This window comes from Triticum urartu, chromosome 4A (assembly GCF_056163025.1).
Source record: "Triticum urartu cultivar PI428250 chromosome 4A, HENAU_Tu73, whole genome shotgun sequence".
Classification (NCBI taxonomy): Eukaryota; Viridiplantae; Streptophyta; class Magnoliopsida; order Poales; family Poaceae; genus Triticum; species Triticum urartu.
In genome coordinates, this window is record NC_141876.1 from 17494979 (window position 1) to 17520716 (window position 25738).

Sequence of the window (25738 nt, forward strand, 5' to 3'; positions counted from 1 at the left end):
GAGATCGTTGCCGCAGCTGTCGAAGAATGAAGCGCTGCTTGCATTCCGGCCATGAATATTCCAACCCGGTTGGGCAGATCAGAGGGGTCCAGAAAACTATCGCCATCGGAACAACTCCCAATCCGGCCATCTTGTAGCTGATAAAGAGATTCGGTTTCTCCGGTCGAAGATTCGTCACTAGAACAAACGACGGTCGCGCCGCAAAATTCTGATCCGTCCTCATAACTTCCTCCATGGATGACTCCCATGAAGGCACGCTTCATGGCCGGTTTAACCCGGGCGGATCGTGCATGCTGAGCCGTCTCGATGAGGTCGGTGCAGATGTCCGGCTCAGGGCCCGGTTCACCGATCTTGCCAATGAAAACGTGAATGCTACCAAAGGGGACCCGGTACCCGTACTCAATTGAGCCAGCCTTGGGGCCCCAGCCCGCGTCGTCGATGTAGAGCTTGCCGCGACGACTCTTAGTCATCCGGCCTACAGCGTAGCCCTCGAGTCCTTCAAAGTGGCCCTTCAAGAACCGAAAACCATCGTGCGATAGCCCCACGGTGGGCGCCAACTGTCGTGGTTTTGTCACGGCAGATGTCCTAGAGAAAGGACTTAGTCATGGAGCCATCGCGATGGGTTAGCTTGAAGGGGTTAAAGCGGACACAAGGATGCAAGAGAGTTTATACTAGTTCGGCCCCTTCGATGAAGGTAAAAGCCTACGTCTAGTTGTTATGGAATTGATGGGGTTTCGATGACTAGGGAGCAAACAAGCTTCGCCTATGTCTCGAGTTGTTGTCTGTTGTCCTTGAACCGCCGCCGGGTCGTCCCCTTATATACACGGGTGACTCCCGTCGGCTTACGGAGTCCCAATACCGGCTCATAGATGTGTCCGGTTTGGTCTCTACTTATTCCTAACTTACAATATAGGTTAACTACTAACGCCGGTTTACGGCTACAGGCCTTGAACCGACCATGGGCCTTGAGCCCTCCTCTCTCTTCTTGGGCTTTAACATACTTAACTACTGACGAAGTTAACCCGGCCCAGATAGGCCGGTTTACGCCCAGTAGTAATATCCCCAACAGTTTCCGTTCCAGATGCATCTGCACTATCTCGTGTATCATCACACAACTCATGCAATGTGGTGAGCGGGTTAGTCATCATAGAGTCAACACAGTTATCATCCCTTGGATCAAGGCCAGTGAGAGTGGATGGTAGAAGGAGAATTTCTTTGCGAAGCAAGGCACTGGCATTTGGGTGTAGATCGGAAAACGGAAACTTGGTTCTCATCAAAGACTACATCGCGAGAAATGTAGACACGACCGGAGGAGACATCAAGACACTTGACCCCCTTCTGTTGAGCACTATACCCAAGGAACACGCACTGTTTGGAGCGAAACATGAGTTTTCTGGTGTTGTAAGGACGGAGATTAGGCTAGCATGCACAGCCGAAAACACGTAGAGAAGTGTAGTCTGGTTTGACATGAAGAAGTCGTTCGATAGGAGTTTCATTATTTATAACACGGCTAGGAAGCATATTAATGATATGAATAGCCGTGAGAAAAGCTTCATCCCAGAATTTAAGGGGCATGGAAGCACCAGCTAGGAGGGCTAGACCAACCTCAACGATGTGTCTATGCTTACGTCCGGCTGACCCATTTTGCTGGTGAGCATGAGGGCATGACACGTGATGTGATATGCCAAGTGTTTGGAAGAAAGAATTGAGTTTCTCATACTCCCCCCCCCCCCCGGTCGGATTGGACGGCAATAATCTTGCGGTCAAACTTGCGTTCAACAAGTGCTTGGAAGTTTTGAAAAACTTGAAAGACTTCGGACCTCTTCTTGAGAAGATAAATCCACGAGAATTTGCTATAGTCATCAATGAAGCTAACGTAATATGTGTATCTACCAACCGAGCTAGGAGCAGGGCCCCAAAGATCAGAAAATATTAATTGCAAAGGTTGAGTAGAAACACTAGTTGAGATGGGATACGGTAATTGATGGCATTTTGCTCTTTGGCAAGAATCACAAACACTCTCAATGTTGCACTCACCAACAAATGGGAGCTTTTTTTTCTTAAGCAAACTTTCAACTAAGGAAAAAGAAGCATGTCCTAAACGATCGTGCCATCGTGTGGACGAGAGCTTGATAGCACCACAAGCTTGTTTATTTGATCATCGAAACTCCGGAATCAACGGGTAAAGCCCTCGAACACATCTACCTCGATAGAGGATTCTCCTCGTGGCTTGATCCTTAATCAAGAAGAAAAAGGGGTGAAACTCAATGAAAACATGATTATCAATGGTGATGTGATGAACGGAGAGAAGATTCTTATTGGCACTAGGAACATGCAAGATTTTCCGAAGATGAATTTTGCGGGAAGGGGTATGAATAACTGAGTGACCTATGTGACGTATGCTCATACCTGCACCGCTTGCTGTATGGATCTGGTCCTTCCCATGATATTTCTCGCGGAGAGTCACCTTCTCCAGCTCGCCCGTGAGATGGTTGGTGGCGCCACTATCGAGATACCAGTTGGTATCCACGCCATAGGAGCCATCGGCAGCCGCCACCACCTTGTCATCTTCTTCAGATGTCGCCTCATCCTCATCAAACCGGTACCAACAGTCTTTAGCTGTGTGGCCAGGTTTCTGACAGATTTGATAGCGAACGGCGTCGGGACGAGACCGGCCAGATCCACTGCGCCGCCCCCTGTTGCTGGTGGAGTTGGGATGGCTAGAGTGTGAACCGAAGCCGGTGGCGTTGCTGGGGCCGCCTTGCTTGCCCTTGGGACGAGGAGGACCACGGTGGCGAGCTGAGTAGCCACCACGCCCGCGGGTGGTCGCGTTTGCAGATGACTTGAAGCCGCCGCCGGAGTTCTAGAAGTGGGCCATGCGCTGATCGAAGTTGCTGAGCATGGCGAAGAGCTCGTCGAGGGTGACGGGCGTGACGCGGGCCTCGAGAGCTGAGGCCAGGGGCTGGTAGTCCATGTCCAGCCCGTGCAAGATGTAGGAGATGAGCTCGTCGTCCTGGATGGGTTTGCCCGCCGCAGCGAGTTCATCGGCAAGCCCGCGCATGAAGGTGAAGTAGGCAGCGACGGAATGGTTGCCCTTTTGAGCGTTGATGAGGGCGATGCGGATGTTGTTGACGCGGCTCAAGGACTGCGACGAGAACATGCCCGCCAGCGCCGACCAGAGGCCGTGCGCGGTGGTGATCGCGGTCACCGTGATCAGCACCTCCTTGGAGAGGTTGCTGAGGAGGTAGCCGAGCACCTGCTAGTCCTCCCTGGCCCATATGGGGTGGAGAGGGTTGGGCTCGGAAGTTTCCTTCCCATCCTTGTCCTTGGTGACAAGAAGGGGCGCTGATTCGGGCATGGTGCCATCGGCATAGCAGAAGAGACCTGCCCCTCTCAGCTGGGGCGTGATCTGAGTACGCCAAAGCACATAGTTCGTGCGAGAGAGTTTCTTCGGAACCTGGCCATTGAGGCTTGCATGGGAGGTGGCGGAGGAAGACATGGAGACTAGCGCTACTGGATTTTTGGAACCCTAGATGAGATTGGAAGAGGAGGCTCTGATTACCATGTGCGACTAGGCGGAAGCGTCTTATCTCGATGTGAGGGACGCGTTACGTGTTATATGGAGTAGGGGCGCCGCACCTCCCTGATAGCGCATACATGCGGTAGTTTAGATCTTCTAGGAAGATTACATCTTGGGAGGAAGAGATAAGAGAGAGGTTATAATATGAGATATGAGATAAACATCCAAACAACTTACTCTATCTATCTCTACCATGCGCCGGTGTAGGGCTCAATGAACGTGACATGTTTACATGTTTGACACACGCTTGCCTTCTGCTTTCAACAACAAAGAATATCACAAAAGTTTCATCTGTTTCATTGAAGTGATATGAAGGCCCATGTGTGCATGAGAACCACTCTAAAATTTCTGAAATACCAAAACGATTCCCAACATAAGGTTCAGTCACACATTGCTAAAGCAAGGAGGTAGAGATCAACTTATAAGCTAGGTGGCCAGGTGGGTCTCATATCATGTTGTAAAATACTAAAAACACATGTTTAAAAAAAACAATAGTATAAACCCACATAGCATTGAACCACGTACACATAGTGTGTGTGTGCTTGCCTGAATTGCAACATGTATAATCATTATGTTTTTGGCGTGCATGCACGTGTCCTACCCAATAACATTGAGAAAGTCATCAGTAACGTCTCCAATCTTTAGTTCCAGCTTGCCTTGAATCCATCCTATCGTCCTTCAAGATTTGTGACGGTCAGCTCAACGTTGCCGGATGTGTCCTCCTGCACGTTGAGAAGGTCCGCAAGAGTGCTCACATGCATGCAGACCACCGGTCGAAGTGGCCGTTCCAATGCCTTTTGGTGCGACATCATGGGTATTATGGCAGCCATTTGCGGTCGTTGGCTCGGGCTCTCCTGAACGCACAGTAGACCTACTTGGATGCACGTCGCCGCCTGCTCTAGCTCCGCCAGGCTGCAGCCATCACGCACGGCTGGGTCAAGGAGCTCGAGGCTCTTGTTTTCCTCGAATAGCATCCATGCCTGCAAAAGGATTATTGTGCTTGTGCTTGTCAATGCGATTTGTGGGGTTCAATGTGATTCTATCATGGTGTATTTCTTGGTTCAAACAAATTGGTTGGGAGTTTGGCCGTCTAGGCACGCTATTTCGAGTTTGTGTTAAATTTATAAAATCACACAAAACTCATTTTGACTGTTTGAATTCAGTTGCAGGAGGTAATTCACTTACGTGAGCTATGAGGTTGAAACTTCGTTGGTTCCTCCTCCCACTGATGATCTCCAGCAACAACACACCGAAGCTGTACACGTCTTGCATGAATGAAACCATTCCGTCCATGGCGTACTCTGGTGACATGTAACCGCTGCGCCACACATGGGCGTCATGCAAAATCAGTCAAGAAATCGGGAGAGGATACACTTGAAAAGAAAAGGAAAAAGTCAAGGTAACTATATAGTACTTCTCCACCGTTTGTGTTATGCAAGGTTTGCAGTTCTTACTATGTCCCAACAATCCTTTCTGTGACCTGATCGTCGCCGTTGCTGCTGAACAACTTGGCGATCCCAAAATCCGATATCTTGGCCACCATCTCCCGATCGAGGAGAACGTTAGCTGCCTTGAGATCTCGGTGGATCATCGTGTGCCTTGAGTCTTGGTGAAGGTAGAGAAGCCCTCTTGCAACACCGAAGATGATGTCCATCCTAGTTCTCCAGCTCAAGTCAGCGCGCCTCCTTGGATCTGTTGGCAAATTTACACAATTGAATTTCTCATCATAAATGGTAGTAACTGGTATACAGCAGTTAGCCAGACACGTCATACATACCAAAAATGAAAGTGTCCAAGCTCTTGTTGCTCATGTACTCATAGACGAGTATCCTCTCGGAGCAGTGGATGCAGCAACCGAGCAGGCGTACGAGGTTACGGTGTTGCAGCTTGGCGATCAGGTCCACCTCATTCTTGAACTCCTTCAGACCTTGCACACTGTTTCCTGCTGATAGCTTCTTCACCGCGACTTCCTGGCCATCTACCATTTGACCCTGACAAAGAAAATTCAGGTAATCAATGAGACATTTGTCATACAAGTACAACATGGCGAGCACTATCCGCGTGTTGTCCATACGAGCATAGGAAATTTTCAGTCTGATTTCACATGAATTTTACAAGCATTATCACCTTGTAAACAATGCCGAAGCCGCCGCGCCCTATTTCATTTTTGGGGCAGAATCCATCGGTGGCGTCTCTAAGGGTTTCGAGATGGTACGTCGGACACTCACCTCTCACCATGTCATCAAACTTGATAACTAAAAGATGGAGAAGGAAGCAACAAATACATGAGCAGCTGATAGAGCAAGTAGTAGTTTCAGGTTATCCTCCTGAAACAAACTCACCAAGGAAGGCGACTCACCTTGCTTACTGCGTTGCCGAATCTTTATCCAGATCACGAGGCCAAGCGATAGCAGAAGCAATGCAAATGCTGTTACCACCGCGGCGATGATCACGACGAGCTTGCTGGTCTTGGTTGTCTCTAATATTAAGATGCATGTGCAGTGTAAATGCACAAAAAATGTGTATTCCTTAAGCCATTATACTAGTATAAGGTGCATCGTAATGTGTGAGCTTGGCATGTTTGCCATGGCATAGGATTGACAAGGTCCTTACCTCCAGGAACTAAAAAAATCATTCTGTTAATGAACAAAAAGTCTGATCTCTTGACTTCAACCAAAAGTTACAACATGAATTGTTTTTGTGTAACTGATAACTCCAAAAGTCTGATTTCATGACTTCAATCGAAAGTTACAACATGAATTATTTTTGTCTAACTGGTAACTCAAAAAGTCTGATTTCATGACTCAATTGAAAGTTACAACATAAATTATTTTTGTCTAATTGGTAACTGAAGTCAAGCTAAAGGAGTCATAATATCCTATTAGTTGGTGATGATGGTATGTCTGGCATCCATCTTTTTTGTCTTTCTAGCCATCATATCTACATCTAGCGTATGTGGAATAAGTTGTGCCATTTTTGTAACTCGATATTTGAAAAAAAATAAACCTTAGTCTATCCAGACGTGCCCATCCTTCCCCTACCTCATCCAAACAGATAAGATGAATTCATCATGTAAAAAAAAGGGATTTTGTGAATACAAATTGGGTGAAACATAACATAAGCAATAGTGATATGTACGGAAATTAAGGTGATCTTGTTTCAAGTTTGTGATTATCCATACGAATCTCTGCGTAAGATCAATGACTTAGAACTTAGATGTGCAATATTTATAACACATCTAAATGTGCTTTATCAAAACTGTCGGTTTATTTTGGATTTTGGATCCGAAGCAAAGAGAGTGTAATGTGTTTATAATTAGTACCTAGGTGAAGGTCAGACATTGCCAGCCTGATGAATAGATCCTGGCCGTCGTCGACGAAGCGCGTGTCCATGAGCTCGCCGAACCACTGTATGCACCCAGTCCCGCCACCACGGACGTCCGACGCGGCGAACGCCGTGCAGGAGCAGTTGGACGAGCACCTCCGGCCGCACTCCGCGAGCGATGCGCCGGCGTCCACGCTGCTGCCGTGCGTCTCCGGCAGTTTCACGCCGCGCAGGGTATAGAACCCGTCGCCGCCACTGCACTGCAGCACCGTGCTGCGGGCGCACCCGCCGGACGCGTTCCGCATGCGCCACTCCGCCGGCGAACTCGGGATGAACCCCCTGATGCAGCCGCACATGACGGCGCCGACCGCGTTGCACACGCCGAACGGGCCGCACGCGCCGTAGACGTCGCACTGGTCCCTCGGCCCCGACCAGAAGACCCTCCACACGAGCGCCGCGCGGTCCCAGACCATGCGCTGCATCGCGCCGGACTCGTTCAGGACCAGCCGGGACACCGGCGAGCCGACGCGGTCGCGGTACACGAAGGAGACCTCGTCGGCGGTGTGGGTGAACCGGAACTCCACCAGGTCCTCGAAGGTGGTCATGTCCGGGCAGCCGCTGAACCGCAGCCCGTTCCACGGGCCCGTCCGGTACCTCTTGCGTCCGTTCCTCCAGACGTGCAGCTCCGGCGAGCCCCGCGTGTCCATCACGTACCGGAAGTCACCGGATGACGGGTCGTCGGCGCTGCGCCACGATGAGGCGGACCACACGGCGCCCGTCCGGAGGTCCTGCCCGGCCCGCGACCCGGAGAGGAACGTGTTGGTCGGGTGGTCGAAGCTTTGCCACAGCACGACGCCGGCCGCGTCCGCGAGCACCAGATTGCCGTCGTCGTGGAGCCGCGCCACCACCGCCGCCGACGAGGAGTTGGACGACCAGATGGTTTCATTATCGTTGGTGGCGTCGAGGAGCACGAGGTCCCCTCGGCTGCTGAGCGCGACTACGCCGGAGGATGAGGCGTTGAGCGGGCGGTCGCGGTTGGCGAGCCAGACGACGGCGCTCGGGGAGGCGGTGAGCCATATGCCGAGAAACCACTTGGTGTTGTTGGCGACGGAGAAGAGACCGAGCTGGAAGACGCCGCCCGGCGAGGCCAGCCTCTGGTCGCGGCCGATGGCCGTCCGCTGCGTCAAGGTGCCGTCGGCGACGGCCGAGGATGTGAGAAGCAGCGCAGACAGAAAAGCGAGCAGGAGCCGGTGGCGGCTCTGGCTCGGCCTCATGGTTTTGCGCGCGCGCAGCTTCACCGAGAGTAGAGGGATGTAGCAATCAAGAAGTCGCTCAGCAATGAAGCTTGGTGATATCGTGATTTGACCATTTCACGCTGGAACTGGTCCTGCTGCCAGCTGTACGCTGAACCTTAGAGCATCTCCAAACATGCGCGTTTCGTCTCGTATAATTCTTTTACAGCGTTAAAATAGTTTTTTTTTTGCGGCGAGAGCGACGAAGAAGTTTTTCACATGTACAAAAACACTGCGCCCAATCCGGCGCCCTACTTGCAGGAGCCCGGATTTTACAGCGTGCACAATCCAGCGCCCAAAGTTTGAAGCCTGGGATACCGCTTTTAGCGTGTGCGCTAAAGTTTTTTATGCGAGCTCTATTTTACAGTTTCTGCTGAAGCGCTGTTTTTTGTCTCCGGCACACAAAAACGATGGTTTTTAGCGTGTCAGGTATTTTTTGGGTGCCTGTTGAAGATGCTCTTAGGCCAACTCCAACTCCCAACGGTAAATGGACATCCGTTTTGTTCGGATTATATTCGTTTGCGTCGGTAAAAAGGACATGAGTGTCCGTTTGCGGTCGTCCTCCGGTCATCACGCCCAACGACCCGACACATTTGGCAAAATCATCTGGATTTAAACTTAAATTCAAATCTAAAAAAGACATAATAAAGAAACTAAATTTAAAGTGATAACTATATATTACGTAAAATTCGTGGCCGAACTGTCCACGTGCTTTAAACTTAAAACATTAAAAAATAAACTTAAGCTCCAAAAGAAACCCTAGAACGGACGTCGCCGTCTCCTCCGTCCGCACTACAGTCGATGAAGGGAGGCGGATGCCACGGGTGGGCTGGTGGCGCCTGCAATCATCCGGTGCTCAAACTTTCTATGAACTTGCACGCCGGCTGTGTTACGGTCTATCCAGCATCAGTCCAAATGTCTGAGTAAGATAGTCAATTTTAGGTACCTTCATTTTCGTTTCCATGTTCAAACTAATGCAATATGTATTCAAAGTTCCCGAAATAAAGAAACACGATTTAGATTGTTGCACACCTTCACTCTATGGAAGAATGAAAATCCTTTTCCTGATACCTCTCATCCTTATGCCGACAGAAATGAAGTGAAATGGGAAGACCATGAAATACAATTTCCACACCTGATATCTTTGTCGTGCTCTACTGTTTTCTTCCTTTCATATGTTTCACACTGAACAATATATATAGCCAAGATGGGAAGAAAGGCGTATGTATATCTGGACAACTAGACCCGGCATTGACGCAACAGTCGTACACCATTTAAAAATGCCAACAGAGCTGCATATACCAGTAATAAAAGGAATAAATCCAAAAGGTATATATGATTACTATTTCCCTTTTCCTTATACTTTCGTGTTACTGCAAAATTCGGCTGCTTAATTTCAGCAATGGTTTTAACATTCTGAAAGGACACATAATTTATTCTATGTTATTTCATAGTGATAAGCGCCTAAAGAAAGTAGTTTTAACAGCTCCATCGGTGCTGATGAGCTCATGGATAAATTTTCGGGTGTTTCATCTCGAGAGAATTTTTTTATTTTGCATTACTCTCTTAAGCGAACAGAACTTGCAGTTTATTTATGTCATGTCTGTTACTCTGCTACTTATCTTACAGTCACTAAGAAGAGATATCTAAGAGTATTTCCAACAGTCAAACCTGATATCTAAGCGTATATGTGAACATTGTATTGCCAATTTCTTGCGTAGTATTTTAAGATCAAACTATTGAAATTCTGATTTTGTGAAGCACAGAAAAGCTGTACAGATTTTTGAGCACATTTACTGTTTGGCACATTGCATATCCTTTTCCTGATACCTCCCATCTTTATGCGGACAGATTCAAGGAAATGAAAATACCATGAAACTTGACATATCTCTGCAATGCACCTGATATCTTTTCTTCATGTTTGTTGATGTCTTATGTACCTTTACCAGACTTTATAACCAAGACTGTGAAGACACGGAAGACAAGATTGAAAATCTCGGTGCAGCGCATGTAAATCCATTACATGATGGCGGGATCATCCTTGACCCATTGTGGGTCGTGAGGCTGCGGAACGGAGCAGGCGCCGACGTGGGAACGGAGATTGCATCACCCAAGGTGGACGTCGAAGAGGTGGCACCCGCTCGACCTCCACCGCGCGGAAGAGCTCCGGCCAGCGTCGGTCGTCTGCTCACCCACCGGCACAAGCGGCGTCGCGAGCGGGGACGGTGGGAGCACGCCCGCCACCAGGGCCGCGAGCCTCGACGCCCGGGGCGGCTGGTGAGCAGCCACCACCAGGGTCCGCGCACTGGGCCATCGAGCGCCGCGCGAGCTTGCCATCATCGCAACGGCCAGGAATTCACCAAAAGACGGCGGCGCGAGGGAGACCGGCACCTCAACAAGGCCATCGGCCTCTAGCTCGTCGTCGGCAATGTCTGCCCAGCGGAACGGCACGGGCTGGGGGATCCAAGTCGGCCTCGGCGTGGAGGGCGTCACCATCGCGCGCGCGCGCCATGCCGACCGAACACATCAGCACCGCCGGCCATAGTGCATGCAAAGATGGGAATAGGTAGACATAGAAAAGTGGGAAATTAGGTGCAAAGCAATCAATATTGTGTTGGCATTCATTCTCAAAAAATAAAAATATTGTGTTGGCATTAGTCGTACATAGTACTACCTTCGTCTAGGTGAAATAAGTCATTCGCATAGTTCTAGGTCATCGATTTGAGGAATTAAATATGCGTTACATGTCATGAAAAGTATATCATTAGATTTCTACACGGATGTAGTTTCTAAATATATATTTTTTATCACATATAATACATATTTAGATAGTTAAATCGTCGATCTAGAACTACGCGAATAACTTATTCACTGAGACGGAGGTAGTAGGTGGGATTATTGCTTAGAGATGGCATATGAGTTACTGCAAATACATAGAAATAAAAGCATGAACTATACACGACTTCAAAAATATTTATTGACTTGTGCATTTATGGTGTTAGAACCTGTCTGGGTCACATGTTTGAGAAACGCGGGATTGTAAAATCACACGAATCTGACAAGTATGCAAGTGCAAAATAAAGAATTGTGAAAAGGAAAAAAAACATGCAATATCTATCATCTGGATAGATCACCTAGAAAAAGAAACTCATAAAAACTGTCTCCCTCCTACATGGACGAGTTTGAAAATGAGGTTTGAGTTGATGTTTAAATTTCTATGCAATTGAGGCATACACAGCCAATCCATAGATTTTAGTAGAGAGGCAACTAATATTTATGAACATTGACAGGCCAAATATTACTAGTTTTGATAGCATTCACATGAAAAAAATTATATGAGACCAGGTCTCACGGTTAGCAGATGAGACCCGTCCTGATGGATGACACATGGCATTCACAAATCACAAAGCATCTAATCTCTCTCTCCCCTTGATTTTAAGTGGGGGTAGGGAATGCTTTGAGATTTGTGAATGCCACATGTCATCCATCAGGATGGGTCTCGCGTGAGACCTGGTCTCATAGAATTCTTTTCCGCATTCACGGTGCTTAGAGGCTTGCTTGCCCTTATGCCGAGCCCCACAACCAGCATCTAAGGATGTCCTTTTCCTGATACTTCCCACACTACAGGAAAACAATTGTAAGCCATGTACCTAATACACTCGGCTTATGCCGATTTGAACTCGGTTTATCAGTAAGCAAGTAAAACTTCCGGCTTATAATACACAACTTACAGTGGACCGTCTTATCAGGTATAAGCCGGGTGCCGAGGCAAAAAAATTTGGTTTATATATAAGCCGAGTGTTTGTATATAAAGTAACATGATGGCAGACGACTGTTAACGGCCACATGTCATCGTCTGTATAAGCCAAGTGTCGGTATATGTTGCATGGTTTATATCTGAGTGCTCTGTACATTACACAGTTTATATATAAGCCAGGTGCCGCCGCAGGCCGCACGATTTCTATATAAGCCATGTGCATCTATGTTATTCATGGGTTATACATAAGCCAGGTGCCGCTCCGATGCTTTCATTGTGCACACGGCTTATATACCCTGTAAGCCGAGTGCTGTCTTAGGGCACACGGCTTATAGGCTGCTCCGTGAGCCACCTTCGCTGTAGACATATGGCAGATGTTGGCAGATGTCTTTGCCGACTGGGAGTTGTAAGCCAACTGCTTTTTCCTGTAGATATTGTGTGCTCCCTATAAGCCGAGAGCTTTTTTGCAACAAGCGGCTTAGGGCATTTTCAATGCAAGACGCTTGTGCAGGCGCTTAGAGGAATAAAAATAATACCATAAAATCAAAAGATCTTCGGATCGCTATTTGCCCCAACGCTGGACGCTAACAGACGGGCGCTAATTAATCGCTAAACCAGGTAGAAGGCCTATCGCTACATGCATCGCTCAAGTCCTGACGGAAAAAAAAAAGACGAAGCGCCCGCCTCCACCCTTTGCGCCGATGCCAGGTAAGGCGTTGGGATTTGTTGGTCTAACTGCCAACTGACCAGGTTATTAATCCTGGCGCCTGGCACTAGCGCCGGGCGTTGTAGATGCCCTTATAGATGGCTATAAGCCGAGTCCTTTGGATTCGCCGGGTGTTTTTTTTTTAGACTCGGCTTATAGGATAACACACGGGAAAACATGATTTTTCTGTAGTGGGCCAGCATTCGGATTACGCTGACAGATTTCAAAGAAAATGAAAATACCATGAAACTTGATATATGTCTGCACCTGCACCTGATATTTTCTCTTCCTGAGTGTTGATCTTTTATGCTCCTTTACGAAACTTTATAACCAAGACTGGGAAGGCAGGGATTGGGGCCGGGGATGTGGTATTCGTATAGTAGCCCCCTTTAATATTTGCTCACAGATCAGAGTTACTGCATATATATAGTGTAATAATGAATGAATACAAAATGGAAGCACATTCCAAATCAGTAGTTGCTGGTGCTGGATAGTGAGATGCATCAACTACACACACGAAGCTTGTTCTTTCGAGTTGATCCATCTGTATTTGCACAAGAAATGTTTTTTTACAGAATCACGTATCAGTGGAGTTTCACAGTTTAGAGTATTTTCTAAGCGATTCTCCCGCACTTTTCATCTCATCCGGCACCGGTAGATTACAAAGGAGCGTGACCCTTGCCTTGGCGATTTGAGGCCCTTCCCCCTGTGTGGGTGCATCCATCTTCCATAGCTTCACCTCCCATACCTTCAAACCCATTTTAGCATCAACTATTAATTTCGATTAATTTCTAGCATCCTTCCATCATTCAGATTTGATAGCGACACGCATCTATGGAAGATAGCTTTAACAATTCCTTCAATGTCAGTGTGATCAGGACATGTCGCATTATTCTCCTCTTAAGCACGGAACAAGTTGCGGGTTGTTTATGCCAGCCACGTTAATTACTCTACCAAACTACCAGACTTGATACTAACATTTTTTTTTTAGAAATGGAGGAGGACCTTCGACCTTTGCATCTGGACTTGATACTAACATGAAGTGGAACTCAAGCAGTTGTTTCAGAGTATCGATGAAATGTAATATCTGTACTTCTGTAGCAATACAGCATGCTTCAGTAAAAAAAAAAAGCCATCTCTGGTTTGTGGTTTGTTTAAGCTCTGCACTATCGACTACTGCTAGAGAAGAGGTTGACAATTCAGGTAAAAAAGCGAAATAGCAGGGGAAAATTAATATAACCTGGGTGAAGCGGCCGATGTGGACGGGGACGGCGCGCACGAGGACGGTGTCGCCGGTGGCGGCGCTCCGGAAGTGGTTGATGCTGGGCTGCATGCCGGCGACGCGGCGGTATCCCGAGGCCATGTGCGCGCCCATGCTCGCCAGGCCCTCCGCGATCAGCGCCGACACGCCGCCGTGCAGCACCTTGAACGGCTGCCGGCCGGCCACGAGCGCAAACACACGCGGCTTCTTTCAGTACACACGCAAAACGAAAGGTCGCGAGGCGACAGGTTTGCGACTCGCTGATCGATGGCCGGGGTCAGGTAGGTGGCTGAAGGGAGAAGGACGGACCTGGCAGCAGGTGTCCGTGACGAGGAGGCGACCGGTGAGCCGCGACGGCGAGACCTCCTCCATCTCGAAGCCTAGGGCGCTGAGCGGCACGTCCAGCTCCGCCGGCTTGGTGCTCGCCGGGCCCGTGGCGTCGCCCATGACGCGGCCGAGGTTCGTTGGGTTGACTGGCCGAGCCGAGGCGTGGTGGGGGGAAGGGAGGGTGCGGGTGCGGTGCACGTATGCGTGCGTGTCCTCCTCGTACTTCTCTTCCATCATCGAGCCTCTGCCCTGAAAGGGGAGGGCGTCACCGTGCCGCTGATCCAGAACGTCGGGAAGGTGAAGCCGCGGAGGGGAACACGATTAAAACTTGAAGGAAGATAAACGGAGAAGTAATCATCTCCGCTACCACAACACATGAAGGGAGGCGAAAGAGGGAGAAACGGTCGAACCAGGAGCTCCGTCGCTATCAGTTCGCCGCCGCCGGCGGCGGCGGCGGCATGGAGCGAGACACTTCGGCTACGTACGGAAGGCCCGCTAAATGAGTCATCCCCTCGTGACTGCGTAGCCCAAGGCGTCTCGGCCTGATTAATCACAGTGCTCACAGGTCGGTCCGAGGAGCAGCAGCCCGGTTACATTGGCCTCGGTCGTAAACAGGCCGGTCCGAGGAGCAGCAGACTGCGTAGCTCTGTTTTACTTTTTTGTAACAAAAATGCTACACCTACGTACACTTACATTCCCACCTTACGTAAAACTTCCTAAGGCTTTATTCGGTTGAAGTGGGGCGATTCCACGAGTGGTTTCTAACCTCCTAGGGATTGGGTGATCCCCGAATTGTCACCCAAACCCCTCTATTCTCCGTCCACATGAATCCCTGTATACATAACCTGTTCGGTTATTCCCTTTCTAATCCACATCTATGAATCGTTGCCGCTGGTCAACCTCAGGTCAAACTCAAGAACCCTAGAAGCTGTGGGAGAAGTAGAGGGGAAGGAAGAGGAGGAGAAGCTCACCGGATGGGAGAGGAGGAAGGAGTGGGGAAGTATGCCACCATCGTCGCCTCCGGATGGCCGCCGCCGCCGCTGAATCGCAGGAGAGAGAGAGAGAGCTTGGGGACTCGATTGTTTTCTGGCGTACCATTTCGTCGCTCGGGAGGGATTGGTTCCACGGGTAGAGTGGAGAGGATTTTATCCCGGGTAGTTCCACGGGGTTTGAGGGGGATTGGACGGGGGTGTAGCCCCAGCCGGGTTTAACCGAACACGTTCATAAAGTATGTTGGGGTCGAATCCCGGTCGGGGCGAAACCACGGGGTTCGGCGGGGATTGGACGCCAATCCCGGCGGGGAGGGGCTAACCGAACAAAGCCTAACTAATCTCTCCACCCCCCTGACTTCAACTGGGTGGGCCTCCCTCCTCTAGCTAATTTCGCCCAACAAAAAGATGCCACCTGACCTATTACGTTAATTACGTAAGACTAATTACGTAGATGTAGCATTGCTGTTTTTGTAACTAGGTGATGCCCCGCGCGTTGCTGCGGGACATTAGTGAGACAGATAGCTTAAAAGAAATGATGGGCACTCTAGACTGACAGCTATCTATAAGATATGAAAAATGAAACGAACAAATTGCAACACCTTGAATATGTACAACAATTATACACCAACATTTTCATGATCTTCTTGCGCTGCTTCAAGTCTGCATTTTCAGCACACTAAATTGCGAACAGAATATTAAGTAGGAGACGTTTAACACCAGAGTCTACAAATCATTGAACATTTGAAGATAAAAATTCATCATTGCAAGAATCTGAAAAGTACATATTGTTAGGCTATCGAGTTTGACATTTCTGAATGTAAAGAAGTATCATAAGCAAGAAATGTCTTAGTACTGCACTTGAAGATCTATGAATGCACAATGAAACTTAAAGACAAACATGAAAACTAATTTTCCTGTTGGCAACAAATGTGAAATGTGTTGATCTAGGGTACAGGCTGAAATAAAGTACCTAGTAGATAACTTTTCACATAAATAACTTATCCAAACACATTGTCGTTTCCCATTGATCTCTTACTGAAACAACTATAAGAAACACCACAAATGAAAAATGATGAGGTAGCATTTGAAGACATATCACCTCTGGAGCCCCTCAAATCCACTACACTAAATTGGAGCACATCATGCTGAGAAAAAATAAGGAAGGGATTGGCTGCAATTACACTATGCGATGTTCTCATTCTAGCCGAAGACACTCATGCTGAATCGCAGATGCAGCAGAGAGAGTAGGCGTCGTATGGTCGCTCGGTAGCCAATTCATCGCCTCCCTGGATGGCATGCATCCCTGCAGCCCAACCAAGGTGCAATAATTTCTCAAATTGAGGTAATTGGTGACAGCTAAAACTTCAGAAAATAATTAAATATCACAAACAAATATAATTCGAACGTTGTGATTTATACCAACAACTGCAGTCTGATGCATGCGTAAGCGAAATACCTATGGTTGGCAGCAGATGAGAAATAGTACCTAGGCATAACAAATGTGAAGCAAAAGTATACCTTATGATTTCATTATAGAAGCCGAACCGTATTCATTAATCAAGAAGTTAACCTTGCAAGCCATAATAACTATTTGCCTACATCATAAATTTTAAGATGTTGAAATCCCCATCGGTATTAAGAAGCACATAATACTTACATGGAAGATACATCACACAACACATGTTCAGTATTAACAAATCCATTTGGTAAAAGCTATACTGGATGGGAAAGAAAGCAAAGCAAACCCATGGCCTCCTCTTACCCCAAAAGTTAGCCAAAGATGTTGGAATGTGAGGAGTAACAGATAAGCTTGATGAAGGGTTGCCTGAGATTCACCATGAAACAAATCCAGCATCACCACATCCATACATTCTAGAACTTGTACGTGACCCCGATCCATATACCAATAGCTAGAAAAAATGAAACAGTAACGTCATGTAAGTAATACACATATTCATCTCTTACACTACAAAACACATACGCCTTCAGGCGAACAACTCAGGCGTAGGCATGGAGATCTGGACAAATAAATAACAGGACCAACCTCATCTTCCTGCTCATACGTACTTTGTGATAGAGGCACTATTTCGATTGGGATCAGGCAGCCTTGTCAGTACTTGGCATCGGTATGGCTCCATCAGGGCTGCAAAACTACACCTGAGGACCACAGGCAACGACAAATTTCAGATGGGATTTTGTGGAGGGGAACAGCCAGAAGGAGAACAGGGCGGTCCTCACCAGATTTCTTCTAGTGGACGCTTTAGTTCCTGCGACTTTGCGAGGCCGCGACGCGAGCGGGAATCGAGAGCACCGAAACCAACCCAAATCGATGGTGGTCGAGCAGCGGCAGCCGCCCGCGGTGGCTGGACGCAGCTACATGTGGTTGCGGCGGCCTATTTGGCGTCGACTGGCGAGCACTGGAGGAGGCGTCTCGCAGTGGAGGCAGATTTGTTAAGCAAGCCAAGAAGACGGAGCGGGGTGGCCGGACTCGATGGGAATTAAAGGAGCAGTGGAAGTGGAACGGGAAGGCGCATCAGGCTGTGTTGGTGCGCGTTTTTTGGGATGTGAGGAGCCGAGGAGGGTAGAGAAAGGTGGATGGATTGCGGGAGGAGGGTCAACTCGTGAGCTGCAGATCTAGCCAGCCATAGTCAATCAAACGGATGAACACATTTGTAGTGACGTGGAGGATTGTGAGGCCAGGAAAATCAGCTAGTGGGGGGCTCCTATTTAGATATAGAAGATATATGGCCTTCGGAAAGTTTGGCTGAGAGTGACTTGCACGATCAAGACCAGGAGAAAAAAAAATTCAGAGCTTTTTTTGCGGGGAATTTTTTTAGAGCCGACTTCACCAGATAGAACACCCAATCATCTACGACTTCTTTTAGAAACACCGAATACAAGTACACACGCACGCACACAATAACACCATCATGTGAATGCACTCACACAGCGCCTATTGAAGACCTAGTGATACTCTGTTGGTCTGACGAACCCAGAAACAACTCCATCACCTACACCGCATTGCTAGGGAATTCGACGAGAAAACCACAATTTAGTCCATCTTAGGATGATGGTGGAGAAACCCGTTCCCCGATGCCTCCCATCCTTAAGCTACCATCAGCAAATGAAGACGATGGAAACATTAGGTGATGTGACCCTCGTCTCTCTTACTGCGATCATTGATTTTTTTCTCTAATTGTGTTTCTCTTCTGTTCTCCTTTTCTTATTGTTCTGGTGCTGCATGTTTGGACGCGTTATATAGCAAAGATGGGATATATAGACATAGGAAAGTGGAAAATTAGGTGCCAAGCAATCAATATTGTATTGACATTAGTCATACATAGTAGGTGGTATTATGTCACACCCTCGATGCGACTATAGCTCCCACATGTCGAGGCACGACTTAGAGACATAATCGCATTGAAGGCATATATCGCAAGTTAGGCAATCTTCACAAACATCCCATGTAATATAATAAAATGGGAGATAACATAGTTGGCTTACACTCGCCACGTCAATCAAGTACATAAATAACATTACATCATCCAAACACTCATGGCCCGACTACGGCGTCAAAATAAAAGAGAACCCAACATGCGACAACGGTCCCGTTCACCCCCAACTGGGCACCACTACTGATCATCGGGAAAGGAAACATAGTAACGTTGAGAGTCTTCGTCGAACTCCCACTTGAGCTCATACGCGTCTCCTGGAGCGGAATCATCAGGCACTGCATCTGGTGTAATAGTAATCTGTGAGCCACAGGGTCTCAGCAATCTCGCACCCTCGCGATCAAGACTATTTAAGCTTATAGGTAAGGCAAGGTAAAATATGAGTGGAGCTGCAGCAAACGACTAGCAAGTATGGTGGCTAACTTATTCGCAAAAGAGAGCGGGAAGAGGAGGCAAAGCGCGAGCGAGAAACTAGCGAGCAACCTGCGCAAACATTACTCCTACACCGTGTCCACTTCCCGGACTCCGCCGAGAAGAGTCCATCACGGTAACACACTCAGTTGATTCATTTTAATTAATTAAGGTTCAAGTTATCTACAACCGGACATTAACAAATTCCCATCTGCCCATAACCGCGGGCACGGCTTTCGAAAATTCAAATCCCTGCAGGGGAGTCCCAACTTAGCCCATGACAAGCTCTCACGGTCAATGAAGGAATAGACCTCCTCCCAAGACGTTCCGATCAGACTCGGTATCTCGGTAATTCAAGACACTTCGATAGGTTAAAACAAGAGCAGCAACACCGCCCGAATGTGCCGACAAAACCCGATAGGAGCTGCACATATCTCTTTCTCAGGGCACACTCAGATTGTCCTAGGTACGGGTAGGCCAGCCCAGAGTTGCCCCTGGTGGCCACCGGTAGCTGACAGGTGGACCAACACTCAGAGGAGCACTGGCCCGGGGGGGGGGGGGGTTAAAATAAAGATGACCCTTGAGTCTGCAGAACCCAAGGGAAAGAAAAGGCTAGGTGGCAAATGGTAAAACCAAGGTTGGGCATTGCTGGAAAAGCTTTAATCAAGGCGAACTATCAAGGGGTTCCCATTATAACCCAACCGCGTAAGGAACGCAAAATCCAGGAACATAACACCGATATGACGGAAACTAGGGCGGCATGAGTGGAACAAAACACTAGGCGAGATGCTGAGCCTTCCACCCTTTACCAAGTATATAGATGCATTAAGATAACATAGCAATATAATGATATCCCAACAAGTAAATAAATGTTCCAACAAGGAACGACCTCCAATCTTCACCTGCAAGTAGCAACGCTATAAGAGGGGCTGAGCAAAGCGGTAACATAGCCAATCAACGATTTGCTAGGACAATGGTGGGTTAGAGGTTTGACATGGCAATTTGGGAGGCTTGCAAGCAAGTGGTAGGCATTGTAGCAATGGCATAGCAAAAGAGCGAGCAGACTAGCATAGCAAAGATAGTAGTGATTTCGAGAGTATGATCATCTTGCCTGCACAGTTGTCAGAGTTGACTGGATCCTCAAAAGCAAACTCAACGGGCTCCTCGTTAGCGAACTCGTCTCCCGGCTCTACCCAAACAAGACAAACAAGCAACAAGGATACAATCAACCACGTACAAACTCAAACAACACGATGCAAAGATGATATGCTATGCGGGATGCGATGCGGGATGCAAAATGCAAGATATGACAGGAAATGCATGAACCTGGTTTCAACTTGGAAAACCAAGTGTGCCACTGGAAAGATGAGATGAAATCGCTTGAAAACGATATAAAGAACGCCGGAATCGGAGTTACGGTTTGAAATGGCAAGTGATTCAAATATGACACCGGTTTGCGATTTACAGCAAGTAGGCATCTAAATGCAATGAGATGAACATGCTACAACACCCAAACATGACAACAAAATACATGGCAGGAATGCACACAAGATGCTTAACAAAAGTCTAGCACTGAGCTACGGCCAATTCATCCATTAACAGGTTCAAACAAGCATGGCAAAAATGCAAATGACAAACAGATTTCAGACTTAGTGAAATTAACACTTGTCTGGAATTCCAGATCAAGTAGCCCTCTTCGAAGCAACAAAACTACATGCTACAGGACCTGAACATGGCAAAGTAAAACATGTCATGGAGCTACTCAAGGAGATTTAACAAAAGTCCCTTAGTGACCTTGAGCCAAAATGGATCAGAAAATACAATTGCAAGCATGTGAACATAGCAAAAACATAATCAGTTTTCAGACAGTGAAAACTGACACATGCTGAAATATAACTCAAGTAGGCATGTTTACGAGCTCGATGCACTCACTACGGTGCAAGTCATGGCAAGACAAGCATACACCCATTAAGAAGGCACAAAATGCAATCTAGACATGGCAAGAACAATAGCATAGCATGCACAGATCAACTACAACATCATCGGCAAAATTGCAAACAAGTTGACAATCTGCCCAAATTCACAAAGTAACAAAAGTAGAGCTCGATTGAGTCAAGCTAGGGTGCTCCATAATTGCAAACAAAGACATGGATGGATAGAGCACTACAATATTAACAAAACTCCCTTACTGATCATCTTCAAAAGAGGCACGGATCACTAGGAAACAACAAGAACATATGGCATCATGAGATAAACAGCTCCAGGACTTAGTGAAATTACTAAGTCCCTGAAAACAGACTTATCAAGTGCACCACTTTGCAAGCTTGCACAAGTCACCACACACATCCTAAAAATACATGGGTTGCACCTCTGGAAATATGACAAAACCCTTAACAAAACACATGTAGAACTCACGGGCATATCATGCACACATTAATCATGGCAAAAATGACAGAAGTGCTAAACGGAGTAACAGATCTGGCAATTAACTCAAGTAGCCCTCTTCTAACAGCATTTCGGGCATCAAGATGAACTCAAATGAAAATGATGCAATGGAATGAAATGATGTACTCTCTGAGATGAACATTCTGATATACTATATGCATGAATCAGAGCTACGGATGCAAAGTTACGGAGCCGTGAACATGAGCACTTGGATCGGAATTTCTGGGACTTAGACGAAATTTTACCCCTAGGGTTTACTGTTCACGGATCTCAGATCTGGCGCGAACACTGTAGCACGGCGGCGCGGATAACGAGGATGACCGGCCGATGTTGGTGGGGCTTGCCGGAGGTCGGGGGCCGGCCGGAGGGGACGAGGCGGCGGCGGCTTGGCGGCGGCGTGGCCGGGAGGCGCGGGGCGGCACGGCCGCGGTCGTCGCCGGCGAGGGCCGAGGCGGCCGCCGGCGAGGGCGCGCGCGGGCGGCGCGGTGGCGGGGAGCGGCGGCTGGGCGTGGGGAAGACGAGGCGGGCGGCGGCGCGGCGCTCTGGCCCGAGCGGTCGGCGGGGAGGGCCAGACTCGGGCCCTCGCGGGCCGGCGCGGCGGGGAGACGCGACGATGTGGGCGCCCGGGCGGACGAATCCCGGGGCGCCACGTGGCGGCGGACGGCGGTCCGGACACGTCCGTCGGTGCACTTTTGTCCGGCGCGCGTGAAGACGAATGGATCTAGGGTTTGATCCGGAATTTCGGAGGAGGGGCTAGTTTTATAGGTAGAGGGAGCTAGGAGAGTCCAAATGAGGTGCGGTTTTCGGCCACGCGATCGTGATCGAACGCTCTAGATGATGGAGCAGAGTTAGGTGGGTTTTGGGCCAAATTGGAGGGGTGTTGGGCTGCAACCCACACGAGGCCTTTTCGGTCCCTCGGTTAACCGTTGGAGCATCAAACGAAGTCCAAATGATACGAAACTTGACAGGCGGTCTACCGGTAGTAAACCAAGGCCGCTTGGCAAGTCTCGGTCCAATCCAGAAATGTTTAATCCCCACACACGAAATAAAGCTAGAAATGACCACCGGAGGAGAACGAAGCGCCGGAATGCAAAACGGACAACGGGGAAATGCTCGAATGCATGAGACGAACACGTATGCAAATGCAATGCACATGATGACATGATATGAGATGCATGACAACGACAACAACACACGGAGACAAAACCCGAACCCGAGAAAATAAATATAACTTAACGCCGGAAACGGCAAGAGTTGGAGTACAAATTGGGAAAGTTACATCCGGGGTGTTACATATTATTGCTTAGAGATGGCACTAGTTGGAAGAATTAAGAACCTAGCAGCAGGTGTCCATGACGATGAGGCGGCCGGTGACCCGCGATAGCGAGACCTACGGTAGAATTAAGAACCTAGCAACACAGGAGTTCTAACAAAAAAATAAGGGACTTCAAGAAGAAGAACAGAGTGAACGGTTTCAGCACAACTCTACGGTTTTACTACACACTTCTTGCACCGACTGTTGATCAAAATATCTATCACTTGAGGAACGGTCCCTTGATCCCACAGAAAGGTGTACTGCTCCCCTTTTATGATGTGATTATAGATATGTGCGTACGGATATTGGACTGTGAATACATGAAATACACAAACGACTTTCCAAATCTTGACGTAGATCGGCGGCCCACAATCTGTGTGCCCGCCCATGCGTGCTAGAAATTCTCTCCAAAAAATCCTCCATGGGTGGGTGGATTTAAGTCCAGACCTTGACCCAATCTGTGATCCCGGGGCAGGGAAGTTTCTGATCTTGGAAGTTTGGGCTCCGGGATGTTGCCCTGCGGGTTCGGTATGCGGCCTGATTCTGGATTTAGTGTTAGGGCAGCGTCCTCCCGTGAGCGAGTATCCTGTTCGGAGATCTCGGGAACCCGGACGTAGTTCGTCCTCAGGATAGAGGGAGAATCGCTGCATTGCTCCTCCACCACCGCTATCTGATGGGTGACCGGCGGAGAGTTAATCTCTCTTTGGTTGGGTTTAAGCCCGATCCGATCGTAGTCCGTAGTGACTCCTAGAGCGGCAATGCGATCCAAGAGCTCGTTCAAAGACAAGAGCTCCATTGGATCCATCTGCTCGGCAAATTTTGAGCTGATGTGGAGGCTATTTTCTATGACCCGAGAGGTCATTGTCGGCGCAGCGCCCGAGCGAGCGGTCATGATGAAGCCGCCTAGTCAGAGAGTTTGGCCTATAGCCAGGGCTCCCCCAGAGGTGATGTTGTCCTTGACAACGAGGCGAGCCATTTTCCTTATGATGACGACATAGTGGAACTCTCAATGAAAGCACCAATGTCGGTACGCTGACCGTACGTGTGTTGAACGCGGAGGTGCCGTCCGTTCGGCGCTAGGATTTCCAGTGATTTGGATCACGTCGAGTACGACTTCCTCATCCCCGTTCTTTGAACGCTTCCTCGCGTGATCTACAAAGGTATGTAGATGCAATCCAATCACTCGTTGCTAGATGAACTCCTAGATGGATCTTGGTGAAACCGTAGGAAAATTTTTGTTTTCTGCAACGTTCCCCAACAGAAGCTTCGTAGACGGCGCCGGCGCCGAGCCAAGGACCACGAGGTCCGGAATTGGCGGTGGAGCAGGAGTGGCCGGCACCGCATTAGCCGGCGCTTGTGGTGGCCGGCAGCAGATGGGGGACAGCGCTCGTGGCGCCGACGCCAGGTCATGGCCCGAGTTCTGGAGCCCGGCTAGCCAGCGCTCATGGATGCTGGCGATGCGCTCGTCGACGGGGGTCAGAGGGAGGCGCGGCGGTGGGCGTGGCAGAGCCATCGGAGGAGAGGAGAGGGAGGGCGGTGAGGGAGAGAGAGAGCGGTGGGAACAGTGCGTCTGGGCGGTGACAGCAGAGTGGGGGGCGAGTTATGAGACGTCCCCTCCGTCTCCCGCGCTGCCCGAGGCATGCAATTGCCTCGCACGCATGGCCGCTCCCAGCCAGGCTCGCGAGAAACTGCCGATTCGGTCGGCAGTTTCCGCCGGGTCAGGCTGCGGGCTGCTTTAAGCTCCGTGCAGGCCACAAACCGCATGCAGCCCAGCCAACCAAACAGGCCACGCACAACGATGAGGTTGCCGGGGACGATCCGGTGGCGGCGGCAGAAGTAGTTCCAGCCCCGGCCAAGCACCATGTGCCCCTCGAAGTTCTAGACCTGCACCCAGAACATGCACCGCTTGTTCGCCGACAGTCTGACCACGTGCGGGAGCCGCTTGATGACCAGCCAGGTGTTCATCACCTCCACGAACTTGGGAGGGACGACGAGCATGGCGAGGTCCTCATTGTCCTTGATATGCTGGTAGAAGCGCAGCGGCTCCCTGGCCCCCTCCTCGTGGCCCTACCTCGGAGATCGTCCCCTAGAACGAGGCACGCTCATGAAGGCGATCCGGCCAGGTAGGTCCACCGTCCTGAGCCACCTATTCGTGGGGATGAAATCCTCGGCGCGCTCAGCTCCAGCCACCACCTGGGCTCCTCCTCCCGGCACATCCCAATCAGTCTTCAATATCTTGTCAGGTAAGATGACAAGTATTAGTGCACAAACTCTTTGCAAAATGGCACTGATCAGAGACATTTTCCCAAGAGCAAATTCCACTGATCAGTGCACAAACTCTTTGAGAAAATGCCACTTATCAATGGCACTTGCTGTTAGGAAAATGGCACTGATCAGTGGACTTGCCCAATAGCAAGCGCCATTGATAAGTGGCATTTTGCCCAACAGCAAGCGCCGTTGATAAGTGACATTTTCCTATGGGCATTTGCCTATGGGAAAATGCTACTTATCAATGACACTTGTTGTTGGGAAAATGCCACTGATCAGTGGCACTGATGAGTTGACTTGCTGTTGGGCAAGTCCACTGATCAGTGGCATCTGCTTTGCTGCAACTGGAACTCATCACTGCACTATCCTAACCACGGAAACATCTAAAAATAGCAACAACAAGTGCAATAGCACCCCTGTGCAGCCATGCAGATTTGGCACCATCCTAAAATTGTCCTACTACATGCACGTATAACATTCAACACAAACCCTAGCTTGAACATGTATGTTAGCAACATGAAACATAAACATGGTCCTAGATTGAACATGAACATGCCATCAGTCAACATGATTCTAGCATTCATCAGTCAACATGAACATGCCATCAG

General features: G+C 48.9%; 2 protein-coding genes and 1 long non-coding RNA gene across 5 annotated transcripts; all 3 read right to left on the reverse strand.

The window, feature by feature from the left end:
* Window positions 1-3856: 3856 nt before the first annotated feature.
* On the reverse strand, window positions 3857-8252 carry LOC125550296 (receptor-like serine/threonine-protein kinase SD1-8). Its single transcript, XM_048713266.2, has 7 exons — window positions 6903-8252; window positions 5940-6059; window positions 5708-5835; window positions 5358-5571; window positions 5035-5272; window positions 4766-4898; window positions 3857-4560 (listed from the first exon to the last, which is right to left on the reverse strand). Exons 1-7 carry the CDS (start codon window positions 8176-8178, stop codon window positions 4249-4251), a joined length of 2421 nt encoding a protein of 806 aa, XP_048569223.2. The 5' UTR covers window positions 8179-8252; the 3' UTR covers window positions 3857-4248.
* Window positions 8253-13054: 4802 nt separating this feature from the next.
* LOC125550297 (1,4-dihydroxy-2-naphthoyl-CoA thioesterase 1) lies at window positions 13055-14793 on the reverse strand. Of its 2 annotated transcripts, XM_048713268.1 has the most exons (4): window positions 14658-14793; window positions 14230-14523; window positions 13900-14091; window positions 13055-13407 (listed from the first exon to the last, which is right to left on the reverse strand). In XM_048713268.1, exons 2-4 carry the CDS (start codon window positions 14482-14484, stop codon window positions 13255-13257), a joined length of 600 nt encoding a protein of 199 aa, XP_048569225.1. In that variant the 5' UTR covers window positions 14485-14523; window positions 14658-14793; the 3' UTR covers window positions 13055-13254. The 2 variants fall into 2 exon arrangements, with proteins under 2 accessions (XP_048569225.1, XP_048569224.1); XM_048713267.2 differs by lacking the exon at window positions 14658-14793 and having other exon boundaries at window positions 14230-14649.
* Window positions 14794-16138: 1345 nt separating this feature from the next.
* LOC125553420 (uncharacterized) lies at window positions 16139-17849 on the reverse strand. 2 transcript variants are annotated; one of them, XR_007304051.2, is made up of 4 exons: window positions 17478-17849; window positions 17307-17396; window positions 17002-17149; window positions 16139-16542 (listed from the first exon to the last, which is right to left on the reverse strand). It is a non-coding gene; the product is annotated as an uncharacterized LOC125553420 (long non-coding RNA). The 2 variants fall into 2 exon arrangements; XR_007304050.2 differs by having other exon boundaries at window positions 17284-17396; window positions 17478-17848.
* Window positions 17850-25738: the final 7889 nt, after the last annotated feature.

Bases quoted from the DNA above. Each gene is read 5' to 3' on its own strand.
- LOC125550296 (XM_048713266.2), bottom strand. From the start codon at position 8,178: ATGAGGCCGAGCCAGAGCCGCCACCGGCTCCTGCTCGCTTTTCTGTCT. The intron at 5,836-5,939 runs GTGAGTCGCCTT...TCCATCTTTTAG, and splicing joins TCGGCAACGCAGTAAGCAAG to TTATCAAGTTTGATGACATG. The intron at 5,273-5,357 runs GTATGTATGACG...ATTTGCCAACAG, and splicing joins CTTGGACACTTTCATTTTTG to ATCCAAGGAGGCGCGCTGAC.
- LOC125550297 (XM_048713268.1), bottom strand. From the start codon at position 14,484: ATGATGGAAGAGAAGTACGAGGAGGACACGCACGCATACGTGCACCGC. The intron at 14,092-14,229 runs GTCCGTCCTTCT...GCCGGCCGGCAG, and splicing joins TCACGGACACCTGCTGCCAG to CCGTTCAAGGTGCTGCACGG. The intron at 13,408-13,899 runs GTTATATTAATT...ATGGGTTTGAAG, and splicing joins ACATCGGCCGCTTCACCCAG to GTATGGGAGGTGAAGCTATG.